The sequence below is a fragment of the Lagopus muta genome, chromosome 5 (assembly GCF_023343835.1).
Source record: "Lagopus muta isolate bLagMut1 chromosome 5, bLagMut1 primary, whole genome shotgun sequence".
Taxonomy (NCBI): domain Eukaryota; kingdom Metazoa; phylum Chordata; class Aves; order Galliformes; family Phasianidae; genus Lagopus; species Lagopus muta.
Genome location: NC_064437.1, coordinates 37989290 through 38011275, shown reverse-complemented (window position 1 = coordinate 38011275; position 21986 = coordinate 37989290). Strand labels below are relative to the sequence as shown.

General features: G+C 36.9%; 1 protein-coding gene and 1 long non-coding RNA gene across 5 annotated transcripts in view; one reads left to right on the top strand and one right to left on the bottom strand.

The window, feature by feature from the left end:
• Window positions 1-258: 258 nt before the first annotated feature.
• LOC125693229 (uncharacterized) lies at window positions 259-3574 on the top strand. The gene is made up of 2 exons (XR_007377018.1): window positions 259-452; window positions 730-3574. It is a non-coding gene; the product is annotated as an uncharacterized LOC125693229 (long non-coding RNA).
• A 130-nt stretch (window positions 3575-3704) lies between these two features.
• The window catches only part of BICC1 (BicC family RNA binding protein 1), a 97589-nt gene continuing 79307 nt past the window's right edge, over window positions 3705-21986 (bottom strand). For all 4 annotated transcript variants that reach the window (XM_048944858.1, XM_048944859.1, XM_048944860.1 and 1 more), the window contains 12 exons: window positions 21089-21275; window positions 19975-20133; window positions 19416-19612; window positions 18988-19129; window positions 17879-18035; window positions 16350-16512; window positions 15279-15318; window positions 14454-14608; window positions 12521-12674; window positions 9812-9972; window positions 7862-7961; window positions 3705-6582 (listed from right to left, as the gene is read on the bottom strand). In XM_048944858.1, coding sequence (XP_048800815.1) covers window positions 6452-6582; window positions 7862-7961; window positions 9812-9972; window positions 12521-12674; window positions 14454-14608; window positions 15279-15318; window positions 16350-16512; window positions 17879-18035; window positions 18988-19129; window positions 19416-19612; window positions 19975-20133; window positions 21089-21275 — 1746 coding nt within the window. In that variant the 3' untranslated portion in view covers window positions 3705-6451. The remainder of the gene's footprint in view (window positions 6583-7861; window positions 7962-9811; window positions 9973-12520; window positions 12675-14453; window positions 14609-15278; window positions 15319-16349; window positions 16513-17878; window positions 18036-18987; window positions 19130-19415; window positions 19613-19974; window positions 20134-21088; window positions 21276-21986) is intronic.

Here is a 21986-nt window from a genome sequence, read left to right as displayed (position 1 = left end):
CATTGGTCAGAGTAGTAACATTAGTGACAGAAGGGAAGGAAGAAACGTGCTGCTGTACACCAATAATTAGTGTGAGGATGATAGGGGTAGACATTGAAGAGCCTATGATAAAATATGTATCTACTATTAGTTACAGGAGTCACTTTGCCCAATCTTTTTAAAATTGTACCAATACTATGCAACAGAACAGACGCTCCTCTTTATTAAGGTATGTAAAAAAGAACCAGGTGTATGGGAACTGCTGAGTCACGGCCTGAACCTCTGATTAATCACCTGAGGTGAGCCATGAGTCAGCCAGAGGAGCACAGGTGAAGGCAATTCACCTGTGCTGCCGGAAGGGGTGGAGCCAGGCTCCATCCCTCCTGGACCTATTTAAGAGCTGGCTACCAGAGGGGAAGGATCTCTTCTGGAGATCCCCTCTTTTGGTATCTTCTAGTGAGCTCAACCCAAGGGTAAGCTCTTCCGCTTATTCTCTTTTGTGATCCTTGTTTGCTTTGCCTTACTCTTTTGATTATATTGCGATTATAACATCTTGATATCTATTGATTATACACAATTATATTGTGATTATAACATCTTAGTTATACACCAGGCAAGTAAACAAATATTTCCTTTAATTATTCTTCATTCACAAGTACCCATCTGAGGAAGCAATGCCTTCATCTTTACTGGCCTTGTATCATTTTATCCTTTACACTGTGCTTACAACTTTCGTTTTACTTTGCCTAGTGATGACTACCAGCATCTGTACCTTCAGTGTTAATAGTTCATAGACTGCTAAAGTCCATAGAACAAGCAAAGGAAATGCATCTGCCTGAAAATTTGAAGTTCCTCAGAACATCCCAGGAATAATCCTCTGAAAATTGACTGCTCACCAGAAGGGAGAGTAGAAACTAGGGCCAAGTGTGGGAGAGCCAAGATCTAGGAGAAGTGAGCAGACAACACCAGCAGCCAATAAAGACAGCAATGCCAGGAGTGTTATTTCCAGTCTAGTCATGACTTTTAAATCCCTTCAAAAAAAATCCTCCTCATCCACGCTAGTGGTTCTGGACAGCCTCTACATTAATCACTTGCAGGAAAACAAGTCAACACTGTGCTTGGGCAAGCAAAAAGCTCATGAAACTTCATGTAAAATTTAAAAGTGAGCTCTGCGTAGCATTTAGAATCCAAATACGATGGAAAGAAAGCACTGGTTCAACAATAGAGCATCTGCAACCACTTCCAGCGAAGATGGAAGATAAGCTGGTGCTAGAGGAATGCTCAGGAGGAGCCTTTGTGCGTGATAGATGCCTTCAGCATTCCAGCTTCCTGACTATTGTCATCATTTGGTAGAAGGAAAAACACTGCTGAGACTAAGATATTTTTAATATACTCACACACAAATATTTATTGGCTCACAGAATAGTTATCTAATTGTCTCCCATCCAGTTTCTAAGCAAGATTCAAATTTGTCAACAATTTAGGATCACTTACAGTATTATCTTGGTTCGTGCTGACTTCTAGATGATGCTGGACAAGACAAGCATTTTTCAGAATCACACAAATCAACATTTTAAATAGTGAATAGTGAAGGAAAAAAGAATCCTGCTAGATGAAAAGATTGTGGCCGTTTTGCTGAATCTGAACTTTGAATGTAATTTACTTCGAAATGGATTAATTCTCAAGTTCTACCTTTTCCCACAATATGAGTGCACTATGTACAGCAAGTTTTACTGTATTTCATATGCTGGTTAACACTGAAGGTTTCTTCTATCATTTGTCTAAAATAATGTACATCTTTTCCACTACATTCCTGTATTGTCTGTATACACTTGAGACTGTTTTCCTTGGATGTTTTTTGTTTTTAGGATCCTTAACTTAATATCATGTCCACGTCAGGCTTATTCAAATCTGCTGTCCTTGTTACATGAAGAACTGATTTTATTGTCATAGCAAAATACCATAACAAAATCCATATCAGTTGATGATCCTTGGGTTTCTATAATAGTGGTAACGATCCTTAAAACATTCATCACCCACTGTTAGAAATGACAAATTTTTACTTCATTATATAATTGGTTCTTTTTTTTGTGTGTGTATTATGTTTTGCTTTTCCCATCTGTTAAGTTTCCATGAAGTTGCAACACAGTTTTGGCACAAACTAAGTAATTTCCATCACATTGTATTCATCTCTTCTCGTGTTTTGGTCAAACATCTGGAATCGTTCTGCATCTCTCAGTAGAGCAAACATTGCCCAAATCTTAATCCACAGAAGAGCAGAGAAACTTGACACTAGGCGATGCTTTGACTCATGTACTAGGTTCTGCAACTTCATAATCAAGTATATTAATTTCCCACCATAATTCAAGCCTACTCCAATTCAATACTGTCAAATTACATGTACAGAACACTTCTAATAATTATAGCCCAATATATATCAGAAAGTAGGAGAATAATGAAACAATACACTGTAAATATGTGTGCAATTCCAAAAATTTCAGAGCATTTTTTGGACTGCTTTAAGAAACTGCATATGGCTTGGAGAATCCACCTCTTTTCTCTTGCATATTGCCAAGATTTCTTAGTAAGACATCTTCAGACAGAAGACCGCCAGCTTTGCTTATCTGAATAGTTGAAGAGAGGCAACGACCATCTCTACAGCAAAAAGCCTCTTTGCTCAAGGAGCAACACTGTTCATTCCCTACCATGATAGCTGCCAGAAACATTGCTCGCACTGCAAGGAAAGTGGCAGTCAAGCTCTCATGTGCCATCATTGCTCCTCCTTTTTCCCATACTATCTTAACCACTCTGCTAAATGAAGCCATATAGTAGTCCCATTATAAGCAATATTTCCAAGTAAACAGACTGCAAAGGAAACTCACTTGAGATCCCTGTAGTTAACTATTGCTCAGGCATCAAAGGTGCGGCGCTATTTGCAGGTCCACCTGCCTGTGCAATTTTCACTTAGTTTATGCCAGTGCCTGTCAAATAGTTGACATCTCCCGTTCCCATATCATTTCCCTAAATATTTACTAGGCATAACAAGATAACAGATTTTTAAAAGGTCAGTGATCCAAGAAAACTAATTTGAGTAAATGGAAGGAAGTCTGTACAAGATTCACAAAGAAAGCAAACATCATACTGGAATAATGAAATGCCTAGATTTGCTGTGTCAATTAAGTAAAATTAAATGCATGTTCCTACATTGCAAGCACATGGACAAGATTGACTCAAAACAACCTAAATATTACCCAGGTGCAAAAGCGATGTCTCTAGCTAGATTTTGGCTGGTTCCATTGACAGCATCCCAAATAAAGGATTCCTTTTATTTCTCAAAAATTGAGCTCTTTTACACTGAATGTGAAACTATGATGACCTCCACAGAAGAATACATACAACCAAAGTAAAATCTACACAGTACTTAAAATAAGAAGACCAAAAGAACGAAACCTGCGTAAGCTGAATCATGAACACCTGCTCTGATCTGAACCCGAAATAACTAAACTCCTTCTGCATGTTTTTTGAACAAGGTGCAGCCAAAAAGGTATTCTCATTTAAAAGCTAACTGTATTGTGTGAATACAAAAAAAAAACAACAGTCAAATGTAGTACTATTGTGTGAAAGAAACGTTGCAATTATGAAATACTGCTTTTGATACTTTATTAACAAGCAAGCATCCCTGGAACTGGGTCTAAATAAAAAAATACTTCATCAACCAATCAGAATACAAGGCAGTTATATAAATTTATTTTATGCAACATTGATTAGTTTTGAAAATTCCCATTTTTAATGTTTTAATTCCATCTTTGCTTTATTTTTTAAAAATCACTAAAAGGACACAACCCACAAAAATACAATCTGTATCTGCTCTGTATTTACAGATAACTGGTCACTATTAAGGCACAGATTTAAAACTAACATTTTTATGTAATAAGTCAAATATTTGTGCATAATATAACACTAACAATATGGTATGCTGTACTGTTATATTCCCTTTGTGGAATTAAAATAAGTGAGAAATTTTCTTTTTCCAGTGTGTTCTTTTTTTGTGTGAAGCCCTATTGAAAATCATGTTGTTAATGGGAAATTCTTCACTTTGGTGTAGATGATATAAGCACTGCTCAGGAAAAGACCACATCAACTTAATACTGTAGTAAGTTCAGTTTCCAAATATATAGTACTGTCTAGATACATAGCATGTACTTATGAAAGATTAAAATTTCAGAGTGTAAAGGTATTCTTGATGTTTTTAATTTTAGACAAAGTAAGCAACAAGGGGTTGCAGAAAATTCTGTACGAAGTGCTGCTGAGTATGTCATTAAAATATTTTAGAAAATAAACATAACTGAAAACAACTTGATTCTCCAACGCTAGTCTTAAAAATGAAAATATTTAAATGAAAGCTCATGGGTAAGCACGTAAGTCAGTCCACGTCAGTGGAGATACCTACATGCTTATAAGCAAGCACAAGCATAAATACTTCTTGAATTAGGAGTTGTGGCTTCCACAAGGGTTTGCATGAAGTTGCTCTTGCCTGTGCAACACACACACAAATACCTCACAGATAAGTGGATATTCACCTACAACGTTCGAGCACAAGAATTGATGTGAACAGCTGTGTGCATATAAGATGCAGTTCTATCCATTCCAATCTGAAAAACAATTTTCAAACCCCAGAGTAAGCTACTGCTATTTGATCAACAGTGGAAGTCACCCAGCTATACACCATTAAGTAGATATGGCTGAAGTAAGTACTGAGCAGTTATTTTTTGCTAACCACAAGACTTTGCATTATTGCTTGATCATCTATGCCCTCAAGTAATAATTTCTTTAAATTCCCTTTGTGTGTGCAAATTTATCTATACATTGCTGTTTTCTCACCTTGAAAGAATTATCCTTGGAAAGTGTCAAAACTATTTCTCACCCATTTTTGCATAAAAACCAACTACTGTAAATGTTACTCTAATGCCTTCTGTTTAAGAGCACTTAACAGTGGTTTATGTCCATTCTCAAAAGGCTTGTACACCGAACATAAATAATTCATTACAGTAGAGGTAATTCACAATATTTCTCATGGGAATGCTTTGCAAAAACATAATGCTCATAATGCTTGGAAATGTCATATTGCATTGCAGAAAGAGGCACTTGAGGAAGTCCTTCATTGTACGAGAACCCTTCATAAACGCACAAGACACTTGTAAAGACATAAGAATAATATTGCCAAATTATTTGGACTTTCACAGTATAAGAATGCAATAGTTAGCTCTAGCCACTTGTAACATGGACTCTGGTGAACATAACTTGTTTCAGAAATAGTTCATCTCCAGATTCTTAAACACTTCTGCAGCTGACCATTACAAATCTAAATTGAACAAAACATGCTATTACATCCATTTCAAGTTGGTCACTTAATTGCTGCATGCATATTCACGTAAGTAATATTCGTCATTTATTAAATGGCAACACTGCTGTCTTGTCAAATTAATTAGTTCTGTTTAATCAAACTGACAGCCCGGAGCTCTAGTTTGATGAATGCCTTTCATTCTCTACCATAAGTCTGCAGTAGATCAGTACAATCTGTTACATATTGTAGATGTATAGGATCTAAAAATAAAAGTCTGATATAAATAAATGTCCTTTAGTGGCAGGATACTAAAAATAGCCCTTTGCTTTGAGACAACCATTAAAAACAGTTTTAGCATAACAGGCAGCAGTTAAATACGATGACTGCAAAGGGTTAATATTGCAAGGTCCATTTTGGTCTTTCATTGCATCTGTTACAGTGAGTTTAATTGCAAGCAGCACTACACTGCTTCACCATAGCATAATAGGACTGGTCTGCTAGCACGTGGCTTAATTTTAGAACAATTTCTTCAGGTAGCTACTGGGAGACAGAGAGAAGGGAAATACGGCTAAGAACCAGCTCCTAGTACCATTATAGTGAGATGTGACTTAATGCAGGAACATCTGAAAAAAATTTGATTAGTGCCAATATAAAAATCGATATGGAAATGAGAGGAATAAATTTCCACAGGACAAGAAATCAGAACATGTAAAGTGCAGAAAGACCTCAATAATTATTTTAAGCAGTACCAGAAAAATCCATCATGATAAAAAGCAAAATCTATGCTCTCTGGCATCCCAGCCCTTCATTCTTCCTTCATTCAACAAAGTAAAAATTCAGTGCATACATTATAGTTATAGGTAATAAAATACTAAACAAAGAACCCTATATTATTATTATTGCAAAATCTGTCCAATCTACTTGAGTAAAACGTAACCCACATTTGGTGTTTTGAAAGACAACAGACAAAAAGTGTTTTCTCATTTTTGGCACAGTATCGTGCAGACAAAACGCTTTGGTCCTTGATACCCAGACTCCCAAAGTGCAGAGGGTGGTGTGCAGTGAAGGCTGTCCACAGGATTGCCATGTCCGTCTTTTACAGTTGTCTTTTTGAGCCACAACTTACTGCTACCAGCGACCGCTGACACTAGCAATGTCCGAATGATACTGACGTGGCAGTCTTCCACTTGCTCCACCTTCCAGAAATGAGGCACGTATGTTTGATGGATCAAAGAGCTTTCTTCGGTTTTTATTCAGTTCTGTAAAGTTAAGAAAAGCAACTCTCATCAGAAATATTCTGACCTAAAACCAAACCAAGACTTCTATTTACTTGAAAATATTTCGGACAAACGGTATCAAGTAAGAATGTCAGCTTAGGAGCTCTTCAGGATAGTATAAGAGCCAGGTTATGACTATGTAGAAGCTGCTTGGGAAATGAGCTTTTATTTCTTTCAAATCTTAATTTGCCCAGGTGGAGTTGATACTACTTAGCAATGCTGATTTTGATCAAATTACCATAGCCAAAACAATTTTCAAAGCTCCCGCTACCAGACTCAAAGGCTGCAATCCCCTAAAGATGCACGTACATCAGTGTATAATTGTAGCATAATCATGTTACGTAGAATAATGACAAAAGCTTATTAGCCTCTCTATAACTTTATGATAGCCAGGTCTTTATTTTATGCAAAACATTGGAATGATTTTTCCAATAGAATTCATATTAAAATAACAGGTGTTCACCTCTGATTCAAGTATAGGCACCCTACGTTTGTATTAGTAAATGCTCAAAGCGTTTCTCCTTTTCTCACCTTTCTTTTCTTGTGAGCAAACTTTTTAATAGATAAAAAACTGAAGGATTACACAGATTTTTTTTGTGACTGCTGCTGAATAAATCCACTGTATTTTCACCTCCTTTATCCCATTATTTTAAATGCGAAAAGCACATTCACTAATAGCACTGTTAGAAGAGATGCAACTGAGAGGAAAGAACTGACAACCTGAAAAATTTCCCACTATATATTCAATTCTGCCAAGATAGTGATAACAGATTTCCCATGTAATAGAATTTCATGTAGCAGTATGTTGTTTATTGAAGTGAGAAAAAATACCTAGGCATCACACGCTAACTAAAATGCGTCCTAAGAAACAGTATTTTGTCTTCTTTCTGCACATAGGGTACAAATCAATCTCATAATGGAAGTAAGCTGGAAAAATTCCAAGTAAGGTGTTTCATTCAGAACTATGCATTTTGCAGAAACACTTCACTTTGAACAAAAAACTAAACAGAAACACACCAGTGCACTTCTTCTAGCTAGGATGAGTGTGAAAGCTCCATTAAGTCTGGTTTCAAGTGCCTTCTGATTAGAGTTGAGTCACTATGACCTCTGTGGACTAGATTCTTAAGTTTCAATCTTAGAAAGATCTACTGTATACACTACTACTATACTACACGTCTACTATAAACGCACAACTCAAATAAGAAGGAAACAAAATACTAGAAATCAACAAATGAAAACCTGTGTGAATCTGTTTCTTTACCTGAGATTGCAAGCAGCATTTTTCTTCTGGCACCAAAAGTGGTAATGCCTAATTCTTTCAAATCTTGATCAGTAAGAGTAAGGAATGTTTGCAGATCAATCTAGAGTAAAAAGAAACAGGAAAGTTAAGCAAAACAAGTCTTTCTCCAAAGCTACTAGGTTTTAAGTGTGGTACAGAGTAGTCTCGCTTTTTTTTTCCCTACTGCCCTTGACAGTTCATTCAGCAATCTGTTCTCTGCATGTGAACAGCAATTGGTGGGTTCCCAGTAACTTCCTCAAAGTTTCTCACTTGGCTATCTTTGACAGAAGGCAGCTTTAGAAAAGCACAGATCCAGTTATCGCATTTAACTTTGACTACTGAAATTGAGTACGTAGCAAAATTTCTGCAGCATAACTGGAAACAGCCAGATAGATATGTCTGTAGGTACAGTACATGTTTTAGACTTTACTACGTTAGAGGATGATTGCCCAACTACTAGTGACGTAACTGGGTTAATTAAAGCATTGAGCGTTTCACAACATAGAAAGTGTGTGCGACCACGGACATCTGCGGTTTGTTGCTCCTCATACAACTCATGGAAATATCGTGAAAATTGTTGAGTTAGAAATTGCTCTGGCCAAACCGCTTGGCTCATCACTCTTAATCAGCAACTCTTGAGATTAAAAAAAATAAAAATGAAAATCCCATCAGACTAAAGCCATTTTTAGTGTTAGAAACCAACACAGCCACTTCTCTTTTTCAGGCACTGAGAGTAGCCTCACAATAATAGGAAAGGATTAATGACTGGCTAACATGGGCATTATTAAACACGCGGAGGAGTAAAAAGGAAATAAACCTGCCAAACTGCACACAGAATTAACTGAGGCACAGCTGGATTTGTATTCGCTCAGACTGAATACTGACCCTGCCACACAGACTGGTTGCACAAATAAAATTCCTCCACAGCAAAAAAATATGATTAGAGATGAGAAGCACTGGCATGAGATGCACCAGATGCAGCTGCCTCAGGCTGAAATGGCAATATACTTCATTGGACCCAGGATGATTCTATGAGCGCGTACGCATGAGTAACCTAGAGTGCAGGAGAAGGTACAAATCTGCCTCATGCCTACCCTTGGAATCCTGCTATGTGCACTCAAATGCACATTGGTGTGCGCAAAGCACTTTTCCTCCCACAGAAGCAAACCTGAACACTGGTACACTACTAGAGAAACTCAAGTAAATGGAAGGTCCTCTCAGTTTGTTCTTTTGAACACACGTACACCCAATGCCAGCAGTGTGGCTTGACACATGTAGCTTTCTACGTAAGATGACAGTGCTTTCAGGAAAAGATCAGGTACTCTGTGTATAAGCCAGCAAGTCTTGCAGTTGGGCTCACTGCACTTCTGTGACACAGATTATCTGTCACCAGATTAAGTGACCAACAGATAAACAAATTGACTCTACCTATACAGCATTCTGTGACCATGAAATACTAGCACCTGACCTAAGGTGAGATACTGACTTAGTGGGTGCAGAGGTGGAAGACAGAAGGTCTCATACATGACTGGCCCATCTCCCTGCTGGGAATGGAGGAAGTCCATTCAACTGTCACACAGGATGAAGCAACAAATGAATGTTCACACATCCCAGCTGTAGCTGAGAGAAGATGTTGCTGCTCAATGTAGACTAAATTTCCGTAACATACGCAGGAAGTTGACGGACTGCCATTAAATTCTGGGTATCATCCTGCTTTACAATTAAGAGCCAAGGTTTAAAACTTCCTTGAATGAAGAAAAAGATATCAGTTCAGTTTTTTGTATAAATGAAAAGATACATGATGAAATAGTACCCATGCTAAGCTGACTGGGAATTCATGACAGATACAACACACCTTTGGTCAAGAAACAGAACAACTACTGTCATAAAACACACTACCAACACAAAGATGCCTTGCAAAAGAATGCTGACCTCTTGCTGTTGGAATACGTCTGTGTATTTGCCCAAACCAAGTTTGCTGAACAGCTCAGGCAGATCAGATCCCTTGAAGAGGCTGTTCAGGTTACAGCCATTGCTTCCAGTCAGCGAGGAAATGCAGTCCATGTAATTACTGCTACTGAGATAGTGTTCAGCTGAAAGGAAAGGAAGAGCAATTTTCAGTCACGCCACAGAAATGCACAGTTCTCAGTCACAAGAATTGCATTCGATTACCCCTTCAAAAGCCAACTTAAATTAATTTTATTTAATAACAGAATGGAAAGGAAGAAACAAAACGCACCTTTAAGTGGTCTGAAAGAACAAACAGACTGAAGTGATTTTTCTTGTTAACCTCCATATTTATTTTCTATTCAAAGATGTTCAGGTGAATCTTTGAAGCAATAAAATCACATTACGCTTTCACCTGGGTACAAACTCAGGACGTCATACAGGGGAAAGAATTGCAACACTCTGTTGCTTTTCCCCCTTCCTTATCCCCTTCTCCTCTTTTCTCCAGTAGGTACTTTGAAAAGCATCATTGCACACAAACGCAACCATCCCGTTCTTTTTGGAACAGGGACATCATGCCAGAGCATTCTTGGTAGCAAGAGTAACTGCGTGATTTGGTTATCATTTCAGTATGTCACAGACAAAAACAAAAGTGGAATAGCTTTATAAATACTGCATCTGGAAATATGCTACCTATGTAATCTTAAATTACATTTCCTAAAAGGTATATTTAAAAAAAAAAAAGAATTACAGGTTAAGTTTTCAAAGAAAACAGATTTTGGTGAGCAATCCATTTCATCTGCACATACATACTGATAGTACACAGCAGTACTACATGACCAGACAGTTAATAACAATTTTTCCTCCTGTTGCATAACAACAAGAACAAAGGTAACTGCCCAGGACTGCATCAAAACACTGTAAATGGGGCCACATGTTACAGACACTGCAGTATAGACTAAAAAGATACTTTTCCAGGTGAGTAATATTGAGATATTTCCAAAGCCTTCTGCTATTGTCTCCACCACTGACTGCCAACAGAAGGTTGTAAAAACACCACTTTTCACATGCATTACGTTAGGGTTCTTGTGTTCTGGAAGCAAACTATTTAGAAAGTCTCCAGACTGTTAATTTGATCCCAAGTGCCTCCACCAACCTTGGTTTTGTTTTGAAAGAGAATTTTATAAGACAGCAAACTACTCAATATTCAGTGTTGAAATTATGAACGTTAGGTTTGACAAATGAAGCAATTACGGTGTCGGCATTTTAAAAGGTGGTGCCTTCACTTCTTCTGCATCAGAGGAAATTACTAAAAATACCCAAAGAGAAATTAGTGATCCTACACTTGGGGCAGATTATGCAAGACAGCATACTAAAAGAAACAAAATTATGAGATACCTGTTAGTGAGGAATCATGATGAGTTACCATAAAAACAAAGCAGAAGTTCAACAGCACTTTGTGACCCTAAAATCTTGCACTGTAGCACACCTGCACACTCTCACATTAAGGTAAGTACAAACGTTAGTCCAGCCAACTCATAGCTGTTTCTTTCATCTCCTTTCCTTCCCAGAAAAAAGCTACAGTGACAGCAGTCTGAGGATTCCCACACCGCCAATACATTCAAATTACTAATTTTCTTCTAATGTATAACTAAGGATTGAAAATGCATTTATTTGGTTAAGGCAAACTTCCATTTTATTCAATTTACATGTAAATACTGGCATGATTTTAAATAAACTTTTCATCTCTTCTATACTATGAGTATTTTAAATACTGCATGTAGCCATTCATTGTTGAACTAATATACTTCTTAGAAATATATATATATCATATACCAACCACGTGTACCAACCATGAGTAATTACTCAAACTGAAACTACCCAATCTTATGATGTCCAACTTTATTATTCTTATCTGCGCACCTTGCAATTAGTCTGGGATTTAGGTTTTATTCACCTTTGTAAGAACAGAGCATAAGAGCAGCCATAATGCCGTCAGACAGTATTGTCCCATATTCTCTATTCCCTTTTTTTGCTGTCTTTCAGAAAGGCATATATTAAGTTACTGAAAAAGGAAATGAAGTTTCAAACAACGTGGATGAAGTAAAATTGTGGTCTGTAAGCTTTAAACTTCTTTTTAAAAGAAGGAATTAAAACCCTTACAGCCTGCAACCAAAGGTGCATGAGTTTAAAGCCATGGGCTAGGCCTAGCCAAACACATAACTATTTATTTTTATCACCATAAAGAGAATGCTTTAAAATTCACCATTAGCACTGCTTATAGTTGCTGCACCTGCTAGCAGATAGCCTAGTAGAAGTCTGGCTGTTGCTGAACTGATAACAGCGGAACGATGGTAGTCTAGAAATAAGCTCTTATTAAGGCTGTACGCATTGAAAAAGCCAAGACAGCAAAGAACTTTTAGCAAGAATGTCTTGAATTTAAAAAATTTCCTCAAAGGTTTTCCTTTTGGACCATTACTTGTATATTGTGTAACACAATCTTACATATGCTTTCACTTTCCAATTTGTAAAACAACAACAGAAAAAAGCCTTAAGTTAATTACTTCATTTTACAAGCAACAGTAATGTGAATCCCCAGTGATGTAGTCAGGAAATACAAATATTAGAATAAATATTTACTGGTATCGATTGGATTTTAAAATAATAATGATCAGATCTTAGGACATTATTAACCTGATTTATTTTGTTTCCTCTTGGGGCTGGCAATTGAGGAGACAAATTCATGAGCTGTGGGTCCAAGGCCATTACGATCTCTCCAGTTATCAGATTCACTGCCAGTTCCCAGGTGCTCCCGACTGTTGGATCGTGAGAGAGACATCGATGAACCCTGCATGCCACAGAAAGAAAATTTGGGCAGAAAACAGAAGTTTGTGATTCAAATGTTTTCTTTGCAGCAGTTCAGTTAAAAAAAACAGCTTTAATACTTTTAAGCATCTTCTTGGCAGTTGATCAATTGGAAAATAATTGTAAACTGGACACAAAAACAGCAGGTGTTTAAAACAAACGCGGTTTAAGGATTTCAAACAGAAGTTTAGAGACCACACTTCAAAATCAATTCCTCAGTGTTTCTAAGTTTGTTTCCAAAGGTTGCATGGTATCGCATTCCCACACAAGTTGTAGACAAAGCAGTCTGTACACTGCATCCCTTCATGGCAAACAGGCCATGAGTTGCAGAAAAGTGGATCCATTATACACTACTTGACAACTATGTTGTATAGCAACAATTCTGCAACAGTTTGAGAATTTTTTTTTAAATAGATTCTCATATTTCTGTAAAGACCATTATCAACTCTCATCAGCACTGCTAGACAGTGCTCCCGATTGCCTACATTCCCTGAAAAGCTGCAGTTAATTATGGAATTAGGATGGACATATCCCCAAAATTAGGGTGATGCCGCACTTGCATGAACTGAATACAGAATTAAGTGAACAATTTAACTCCATATATTTGCATCAAATTCTAACTGAAAAGCACAACTTGAGAGGTAAGCAACTTTTGTACTGCTCGGAGAAAAATATCACCACCACTGGTAAAAAAAAAGCAAAAGCTCCTCGTCATTGGCAAAATCAGGAAGGTGTGAACTAAGGCTAGTAAAACTTGACAAATGAAGAACAGAATGGATTTACTCCAAGTCTTCCAAACAGACAAGAGACTGGGCTTCTGTAATGTGTTTGATCATAGATATGGTTAAAAGTTTTAAGGCAAAAAAGATGTCAGTCAGTTTTTCTGGAAAACTGAATGTTCATTAATGTATCACAGTGAAGTTTAAATGTTCAGTGAGCTTATTTCGCAAATTAACTTTCCAGACAGTAGACTGTAATACCAACACCACATCTGTTCAAAGACTGGGCCCTCAGTGTATCCCACACAGTTCACATCAAAAACACATGTGTAAGGGAGGAAGGGTGGCAGTAGAGCCTCTGACACTAATGGCATTGAAGACTGCTAAGTGGAAGCAAGAAGCAAAGAATCCAAGATATATATTTTTCCCCATGCTTCCACAATAGCTCATAGAAAACAAGGACGACAGGAATCCTTACGTTTCACTGGAAGGAGCTAAGTCTATGGTTTGTACACAGGCAGACTCCCAGTAACTAAAACACAGAACGTTCTTAGAACATCTTTGCTTAGAGACCTTTAGTAGCTGGGGTGAAAATCCCCAGCTCATCTCCATTAGTATAAAAACAACTTTAAATAAAGTTACAGAATTCATTTGCTTTTTCTCTCTCACAAAGCTACTGCTGCAAACTCAATACAAACCTCCAAATCTATTACGTATAGTTGAAAGCCACACAAAGTTCATATCAAGAGGGGAACAGCACAGTACCCTTCCTCCTATCATTAAATATCTTATTTGACTTAAAAGATAGGTACATCCTACAGAAAAGTTGTCCAAAGTTTCATGGAAGAAACACATTGCTTACATTTTATAAAGGTGGGTTAAAAAGAAAAAGGAAGCAGGGAAATGGGCACAGCAAGCAAGTGCATATAAAAGCTAAAAAGTGTAACTTTTTTTTTGGAAGTTACAGACTTTTTCCCAAAATTAACATCTACCACCATCATTCACTAGAAATACATTTCCATTACACTGTGGTCTTTATGTACCTCATAGGTAGTTGTCATAGATGGCTTATATGATACATGATTAGCTCTTCTTAGTTCTTTGATTGTTTCTGCAGGCATAGATTTAGAGAAGCCCAACCCGCTCCAGGTATTTGTTGGAGTTCTCACTTCTGTTACAACCGGCTTCTTTAACATAGCTGAAAAATGAAGGGACAAACCAGTAAACCTCAACCTTAATAAAGGTGATGAGATGATAACATTGAAGTCATGTATGCTACGACTTCAACATACCGAACAGTCATTTTAACTCTTCCATTTGCTACAGATTGACTTGTACCCCTCCTGAGGGCAATTTACTCTGTTAGGAGTAAACCCCATTGGGTTGCAAGAAAGTAAAAAAAATAAATAATTAAAGTATCAAAAGGGTTTCTGTTTCTCTTCCAGTGCCAGCATATACACTTTATTTTTAAACAAGGTCAAAGGATCCACATATTTTTTATGTCCCTTATGAATTCTGTAGCTTCATCTATGCCTGAAATAGTGATCAACTTAACAAATATGACAAACATCCTAATGCTTAAATTTCATTTAAATGAAGTCAATTACGGCAATTAAAGCTGAGAGGCTTTTGAAAAAAACATGGTCAAATTGTATATGGATGTACTCGCACTGTATCCCATGTGCAACTTCTTTAACACCATGATTACTTCATACTATGTTGGTGTTAAAAAATATTTGGAACACGAAAAATAAATATGTTTCAGTATCTTCAAATCTGATTACAAATGGAGTTACATAACTGAACGTTCAGAAAATTATTTCAGTGGTGGACTCAAATGTCCCAGAAGTCACTGTTTATTCGCATACCTTTGGTTGCTAGTAGCTTCTTCTGTTCATAGTCAAATGCCTAAAAATTAAACGTGCAGAAGATAGTTTATCATTCTTAAATCTTTCTAAAAAACTTTTTTTTTTTATATTATTTCACAGATTACCAATAACTGAAAGTTTCCCCTGTAAATGCTTTCATACAAATGTAGGTAAATCTTAATTATCTCTATGTGAGGCTGCAGCACTATTTAGATAGGCAGATTTCTTTCTGTGAAAGTAGTGTTTAACATATATTCTTAAGACAGAACTAGGGTGGTTACTTCAATAAATGTCCCTGTAAACGAGCCTGAAATTACAGAAAAAGAGCTGTGTTGACATTGCTTATGAGATCTTGTATTTTTTTCATCTCCACTGTTGTGAAGTAGTAAGACTTTGCACACATGTTTAAGTGTAGATTCATATACCCATGCAATTTATTTTGTGCTGAAATTATTTTATTTATTCATAGAAGCATTGTTTTAACTCCCTCTTTGTCTTCCTTGACTTAGAGTTGAAGACTGAACCTTTCTTCTTCCTATTTCTTCATATTCCAAAGAAAGCAAGATTGATTACTAAATTAAGTTTTTGAGACATATGAGGGTATTTAATTACTTATTCAAAGAGGTCTTACTATACTATGTGGAAAATAACTAGTAATCATATAGCAGTTTCAGCACAAAAGTGACCTCATTTTCACCCTTCTGTAATGTAGCACCTCATTGGAAATCATTCTGAACTACGGGAAATAAAAAGATTGCAAGGGAAGCAATAGAGTCAAAGAAGCCTCCCATAAACCATACTCGTATTCCTGTGTTAAGTGATCATATCTCATGTAATCTCACAAGACCAGGTACCTCAGCATTATTTCACTATCTAAAAACCAACCATCAACCCAGATACAACCACATCCATGTACCTTGAAAGAATGAATAGTTTGTCTGGGAAATACTTCTAATGAAACAGTACTGGCGGTCAGCATGCTAGCCAAAAACCCCCTTTGTATTGTGCGGTGCATACACTCTGCAATTATCAAATTGTGCAGTAGACTTGGGCCTACTGGGGGAAGCATACCTGCATATTTACATATGATGGCTGAGCTAGACGTGCTCTTTCGGAGTTCTGCTGGGCAGCTGCTGCTCGCTCTGCGGCCCGCTCACTTCCAGGAGCCTTTTTGTCAGCCACAGGACTTTCAGAAGCACTTAACTCTGCATCTGAGAGCAACCTGTCGGTGGTACTGAGGAAGCAAAGTCAGTATTAAATCCAGCCTTCTCACCTTAACAGTAAGTATTCGGTGTGAATTTCATAACTGAGTTTTACCTTGAGAAGGATGGCATTTTCAACACGAGCCAATGTGCAAACATTTCATCATCCTCTACAATACTTCCAAGTCTCAGCTCTCCCTTACCATACATACCTGCTTTCCCTATCAGTGAAACAAAACAAATTGCTGCTTCGTATGCTATCAAGTATGAGGTTATGAAGTTAAATTTGAGCTTTCTGGAATCATCACATGCAACCCCTACATAGTAGGGGCTAATGCTATTTAGCCTTGCTCAGGCTAGCAGCTCAGCACATCTAACAGAGTGATAGTAGTAGGATAGAGAGAAGTTATGAAAACTGATAAAGTTAACATAAGCCCTGCATCAATCATTGCAATCCTATGTGCCAATGTACCTCCTACTAAAATCCTTTCTTTCTAAAAAAAGGAAAAATACTTAAAAATCAGCTCTACTCTGTGCCTGCTCTATATAAGTGCACACTCCTCCTTCCTTACTTCAAAACATAGAGATGTAATCACTTTTTAAATGATTAGCCCAGAAAGAAACTGAAGAAATTTTGAGTGCTGTAGCCACAACATAAAGAACAAAACATACAAGCAACTGAGTTAAAAATCCTTGGATTTCTCAACTGTGAGAACAGAACTCATGAAATATTATATTATAGCTTTAACAGTGTAAATAAATGAGGTAAGGAAAAAACAACTCTAAAGAGTCATGATAAGCAGTTCCCACAAGCTACTTAACATTACTTAAAAACATCTCATTCCTAGGATGTACAAAAACCTGTATTGCCAAGACACATGACTCAAAAGGGCCCTTCCCACTGCTAGGTCATTAAAAAAAACAAACAAGAAGTCACTGAGAACAGTGTTTGAGAACACACTGTTATGCCCCAAATGTAGTTTTTCTACCAAGGAAACAGCCTCAGATACACACAAAAGCAAAAACCCTTACAGTTGGGAAATGATCTCCAAATAATCAATAGGAAGGCAAAGTACAAAAGAGCATCCTTTAGAAATATCTAAAGAAAATTTCTCTGTAAAGAGTGCCCTTTCTTGTGGAATAGAAAAAGCATTTATCTTTCCTGCCTTTTTCCTCTCCTCTGTCATGGGTACGAACTAAAGAAAAAAAATTCCTAGGATGTACAAAAATCATTCAAAATTTGCAATCTAAAGGCAAACTGAAGGGTACGTTACAAAAACCAAGCTCAATTTAAATCACCTCTGACAACTAAAACATACATTCTACCTACAAACACACATGTTAAGTGTTTTTGCATGGTGAAAGCTCCATTTATCTGCATTTGCACTTTTAGCTTACTGTAAGTGAGAGTTTTTGGTGCCTTGCAGTAATTCAACTGTCTGCCTCTTTGCACAGGCCTGTTTGGAAGAGCTTATCATCTGCTTCAGATCACTGGTATTTGCTGAATGGGACGGACTTCTTGGCATGCCCACTTCTACAAAAGCATCATTGCAACCTACAAGATCAATAAAGAAAATGATTTAAAAAAACACTTAAATCTTGTAGTGATCATAGCTTTAGTAAGCGTACTAGAATACGAAGCACAACCTGCTTTCCTTCTTACAGAATTAAGCTCAGTTTTTAGAATAACATCTTGAAGTCAGTCAGAAATTTAAGCTCAGATGCACTAGAAAAAGCCAACAAACCTATGTATCAGTGTCAAAAGAGTACCTGTTATGTCTAGTAATTATTTTTCTTTATTTAAGTAACAGCCAAGTAATATCAACCAATTTTAAAGATGATTAGAAGTGACTAGTTATTTCAAATGAATTTGATTTGTTATCCTGTTCTATTAAATCCTGTCAGGTGCTAATAGAATCTTCACTGGAATGAAAGCATCCCACTTAATATTCAAATATCCTTAGAGTTTATTTTTGCAAATATTTTTATGTTTGATTGGCCTATGCATCTTTCATTCAGACAGCCTTTCAGATGACCACAAGCATTAAGAGCATCTCCTTTACTGATCGGTATTCACAAGAGGAGCAGGGCCTTTACAGAAATCTACACAAGTTTGAAATGGAATTGATATTCCCTTCCTCCAAGAACTAGAGAACAGCTCTTTATGCTGCACTTTAGGAGCTGAAGTAATCAACTGAAACATTATTATAAAATGTGCAAATAAATTCTGCTTGCCAGTGTCATGTAGGTTTGATGTACACATAATTTTGTGCAAGAATAAATCTGTCAAAGGCATTAATTCTCTCCTTCCACTGAAAAGAAAAATAAAACATTGCTTAAGCCAGCAGATAAATCTTTAGCAATGAAATTAAGCACCTATAAACAAAACTCTAAAATTGTACAAGCACTGTACATTTGTATCACAACCTATAGATGTTGTACATTTGTTTCATGAACACAAATGGGCTGCACAAACACTACAAAAGAATAAAGTGCCAAAATCTTACCTTCTGTACCATTTGACTTGGCAGCTACTTGTTCTGAGGCACCATGAGTGCTTGTCTGTCTTGCTGAATCACTGTGGTTTGCGTTCAACACATTTTCTCCCAGTGAAGTGGCAGACAGCGCAGCATACTTGATATTTGTGGTCTAAAATAATTGTCAAATTGAAGTGATTGTTACACTTAAAATATTGCAAATTTTGCCTGTCTGTACAAAAAACCAAAAGATTCATCTCTGACATAGGAGAACAATATGTTTGAATGCCCCATTTTTCAAGAAGGAAGGTGCATATAACATTTTGAAAACACTACTGTTCAGTTTGGAAACTTAGTAGCCTTCAGAATCTACTAATGTCTAAGGAAGTCTGAAGGGATAAAGAAATGACAAGGTTCATTACAAACAGATCTAGTTCTCCAGAGATCATGTCCCTTACCTTCACATGACCATTTAAAGAAGCTGACCCTTTTTTATTCTCTGACTGCATGCCATTAACATGGACTTCAACAGGAGTTAGGCCCGGTGGTGGAGATGGAGTGTTCTGACTATAATTAGGTACTCCAGACAGCAAAATACTAGTTAAAGTTGCTTGAGCAGTTGACGGTATCATTAGGTGTGGAATAGCAGAGAAACCTGAAAGAAATTTGGTAATGCTCTAGTTACGTTTCTCACTGAACTCAATGATTCAAATAAATACTTATCATTATGTAGGTTTGAAAGTTTCCTTTAGAACCACATGCCAAAGATATAATACTTTAATCATCACTTTGCGAATTAACCAAGTTTATTATACTCGTCAAATGAAAACATTGTACGTGGCAGTGTGCTATAAATCTATACGAAATTATAACTTCAAATTATGACACATTCATCTGTGTGAACGAAAAACTTGGGAATTAAGGCTTTAAAAATGACTCTGGACTCTGCTGTTATTCTCACACTTTACTGTTGAACAATCAACAAAATAATTTGATCTACATTTAACTTCCACCAACCTGTGGCATTTGTGTTAGCAAGAGACGTTGTCCACAGTGCGGGGCTGGGTGTGCCTGAACTCGGACTCTGTAGGGGACTCACTGAGCTATTGAGAGCATTCAACAGAGAATTTGGAGTAGTTGAGGTGTTGACAGAGAGTGCTGTTGGACCTAAAAGGCCTGGCAAAAAAAATCACGTGTGAATATTTAGCTAAGACTTGATAAAAGACATTCTTGCAGGTTTTAAGTGGCATTAAAAATAAAAACAATAAACAGCCTAAGTAGCACCAGCATATATTTTATAGACAGATCTTAACATTAAGCTTCATGTTAATATGGTGCAAACAGCACACTTAAGGACCGAGATTCTTCAACTGGGAAACGAAGTGTTGAAATACCGGTCTGAAATAGCTGCTTTTCAGGCTTGCCATCCTTTGTATTACCTCCATTGCTTCTGTCAGTTTGTTTTACAGAAGCATTACTTACAGAATAAGCAACTGCATTCTATAACCTTGCTTTCATTTCAAACAGCTTAACAGCTTTTTTCTGAAAAACCTCATGAACTAAACCACTACTTCCCCAGTAAAAGCTATTTAGTTCCTTTTTGCAATTCCAATACTGATAGTAATCATCCTCCGAACACATTTCCTCAAACTAGCTTTCAATCCTATTAAGTCAGCTCGGAAATATATTGAGATGAAATAAAAACCCAAGGTGCAGGCATGAAAAGAAAATTACAGCAGGAGCCATGTTAAAAATCACAGTCAAAAGGAACATTAATTTGCATCTGTGTGATCTTGACAAACGCATCAACAGAATTACACAGCCCTCCTGATGGCAGACTGCAGGGTATTTGCATGGTAATGCTGAATTTTGGGGACCAGTGCCATGAAATTGGTCACTAGATTCTCGTTGAGTAGTTCAGTTCTGTACTTGTTTGGTAATTGGGTCTTTGCAGAGCTTGAAAAAGAGAAGGTAATTTCAGTCTGGACTACCCATTCCTTTTATGAAATTCTATCAGATAGGAAACCTGGATATTTCTGTCCTATACTTCATACTGGTAAGGAAGATCTAAAGTAATAGCCTGTGCTTCACTTAACTAAAGCAAGATACATTAATAAAGTAAAATACATACCAAGTCCAGTGAGTCCTAGTCCTGCTGAAGACAAGATATCCAAACCAGGACAAGACAGACCAACGGGACATGAGACAGTAGAGGCATTTGATGCTATGGTGACTCCACTGCTTTCGAGTCCCAGAAGACATTTCCGTGCCTCGTACATATTTAAGGCATTTCGTTCAACACTTTTTACAATCACAGACTGGAGTTAAAGACAGACAGGAGCAAAACAAAAGGAAAGAAGAGGAAAACCAGTAACAAACAGCTATATAACGTCTGCAACACACACAACTCTTAAATCTCCCCTAACAGTAACATAGCAGTGTAAGATAGTGTGGGAAAACAGCCATTAGCAATTACTTAAATTCATTGGCCTTAATGGTTAGGTTAGGAATTTTGTATGCATTTTACAAAGCAAAAATGATGAACATATTTTCTATCACTGGTTATCATGGCTTATTATTAAAAACAGGTTATTACTGAACTTTAGTGGTATTGGACATACCAAATCTGAAGTGCCCCAAGATCTAGAAAAGTGCTCCAATAATTTAAGTCTGACACTCTTTTATCAGGGTACTATATGCCAAAGTAGACAAAACTTTATACAAAAGCAACCAAATTCCTAGCTGTCTGAAAAAAGGCACAGGTAACACCTGAAAAATTAATGAAGAAAGTGATTTGTTCCCTGTACATTCTCCTCACACTGTTTCTTTGTATGAACTGTACATATCCCTACACAGAGATGCTGAACTGATAAGAGTAGCCAACGCTACTTTGATGATTCTGTTTGTTACCACAGTATGTACAATGGTATAGATAACTGAGTACTTCCTACTCACATTTACCTGAGTATTTTAACAACAAATATCAATTCTCAGAAATATTTTGTAATTCTTTGTTGCTTTTTTTCCCT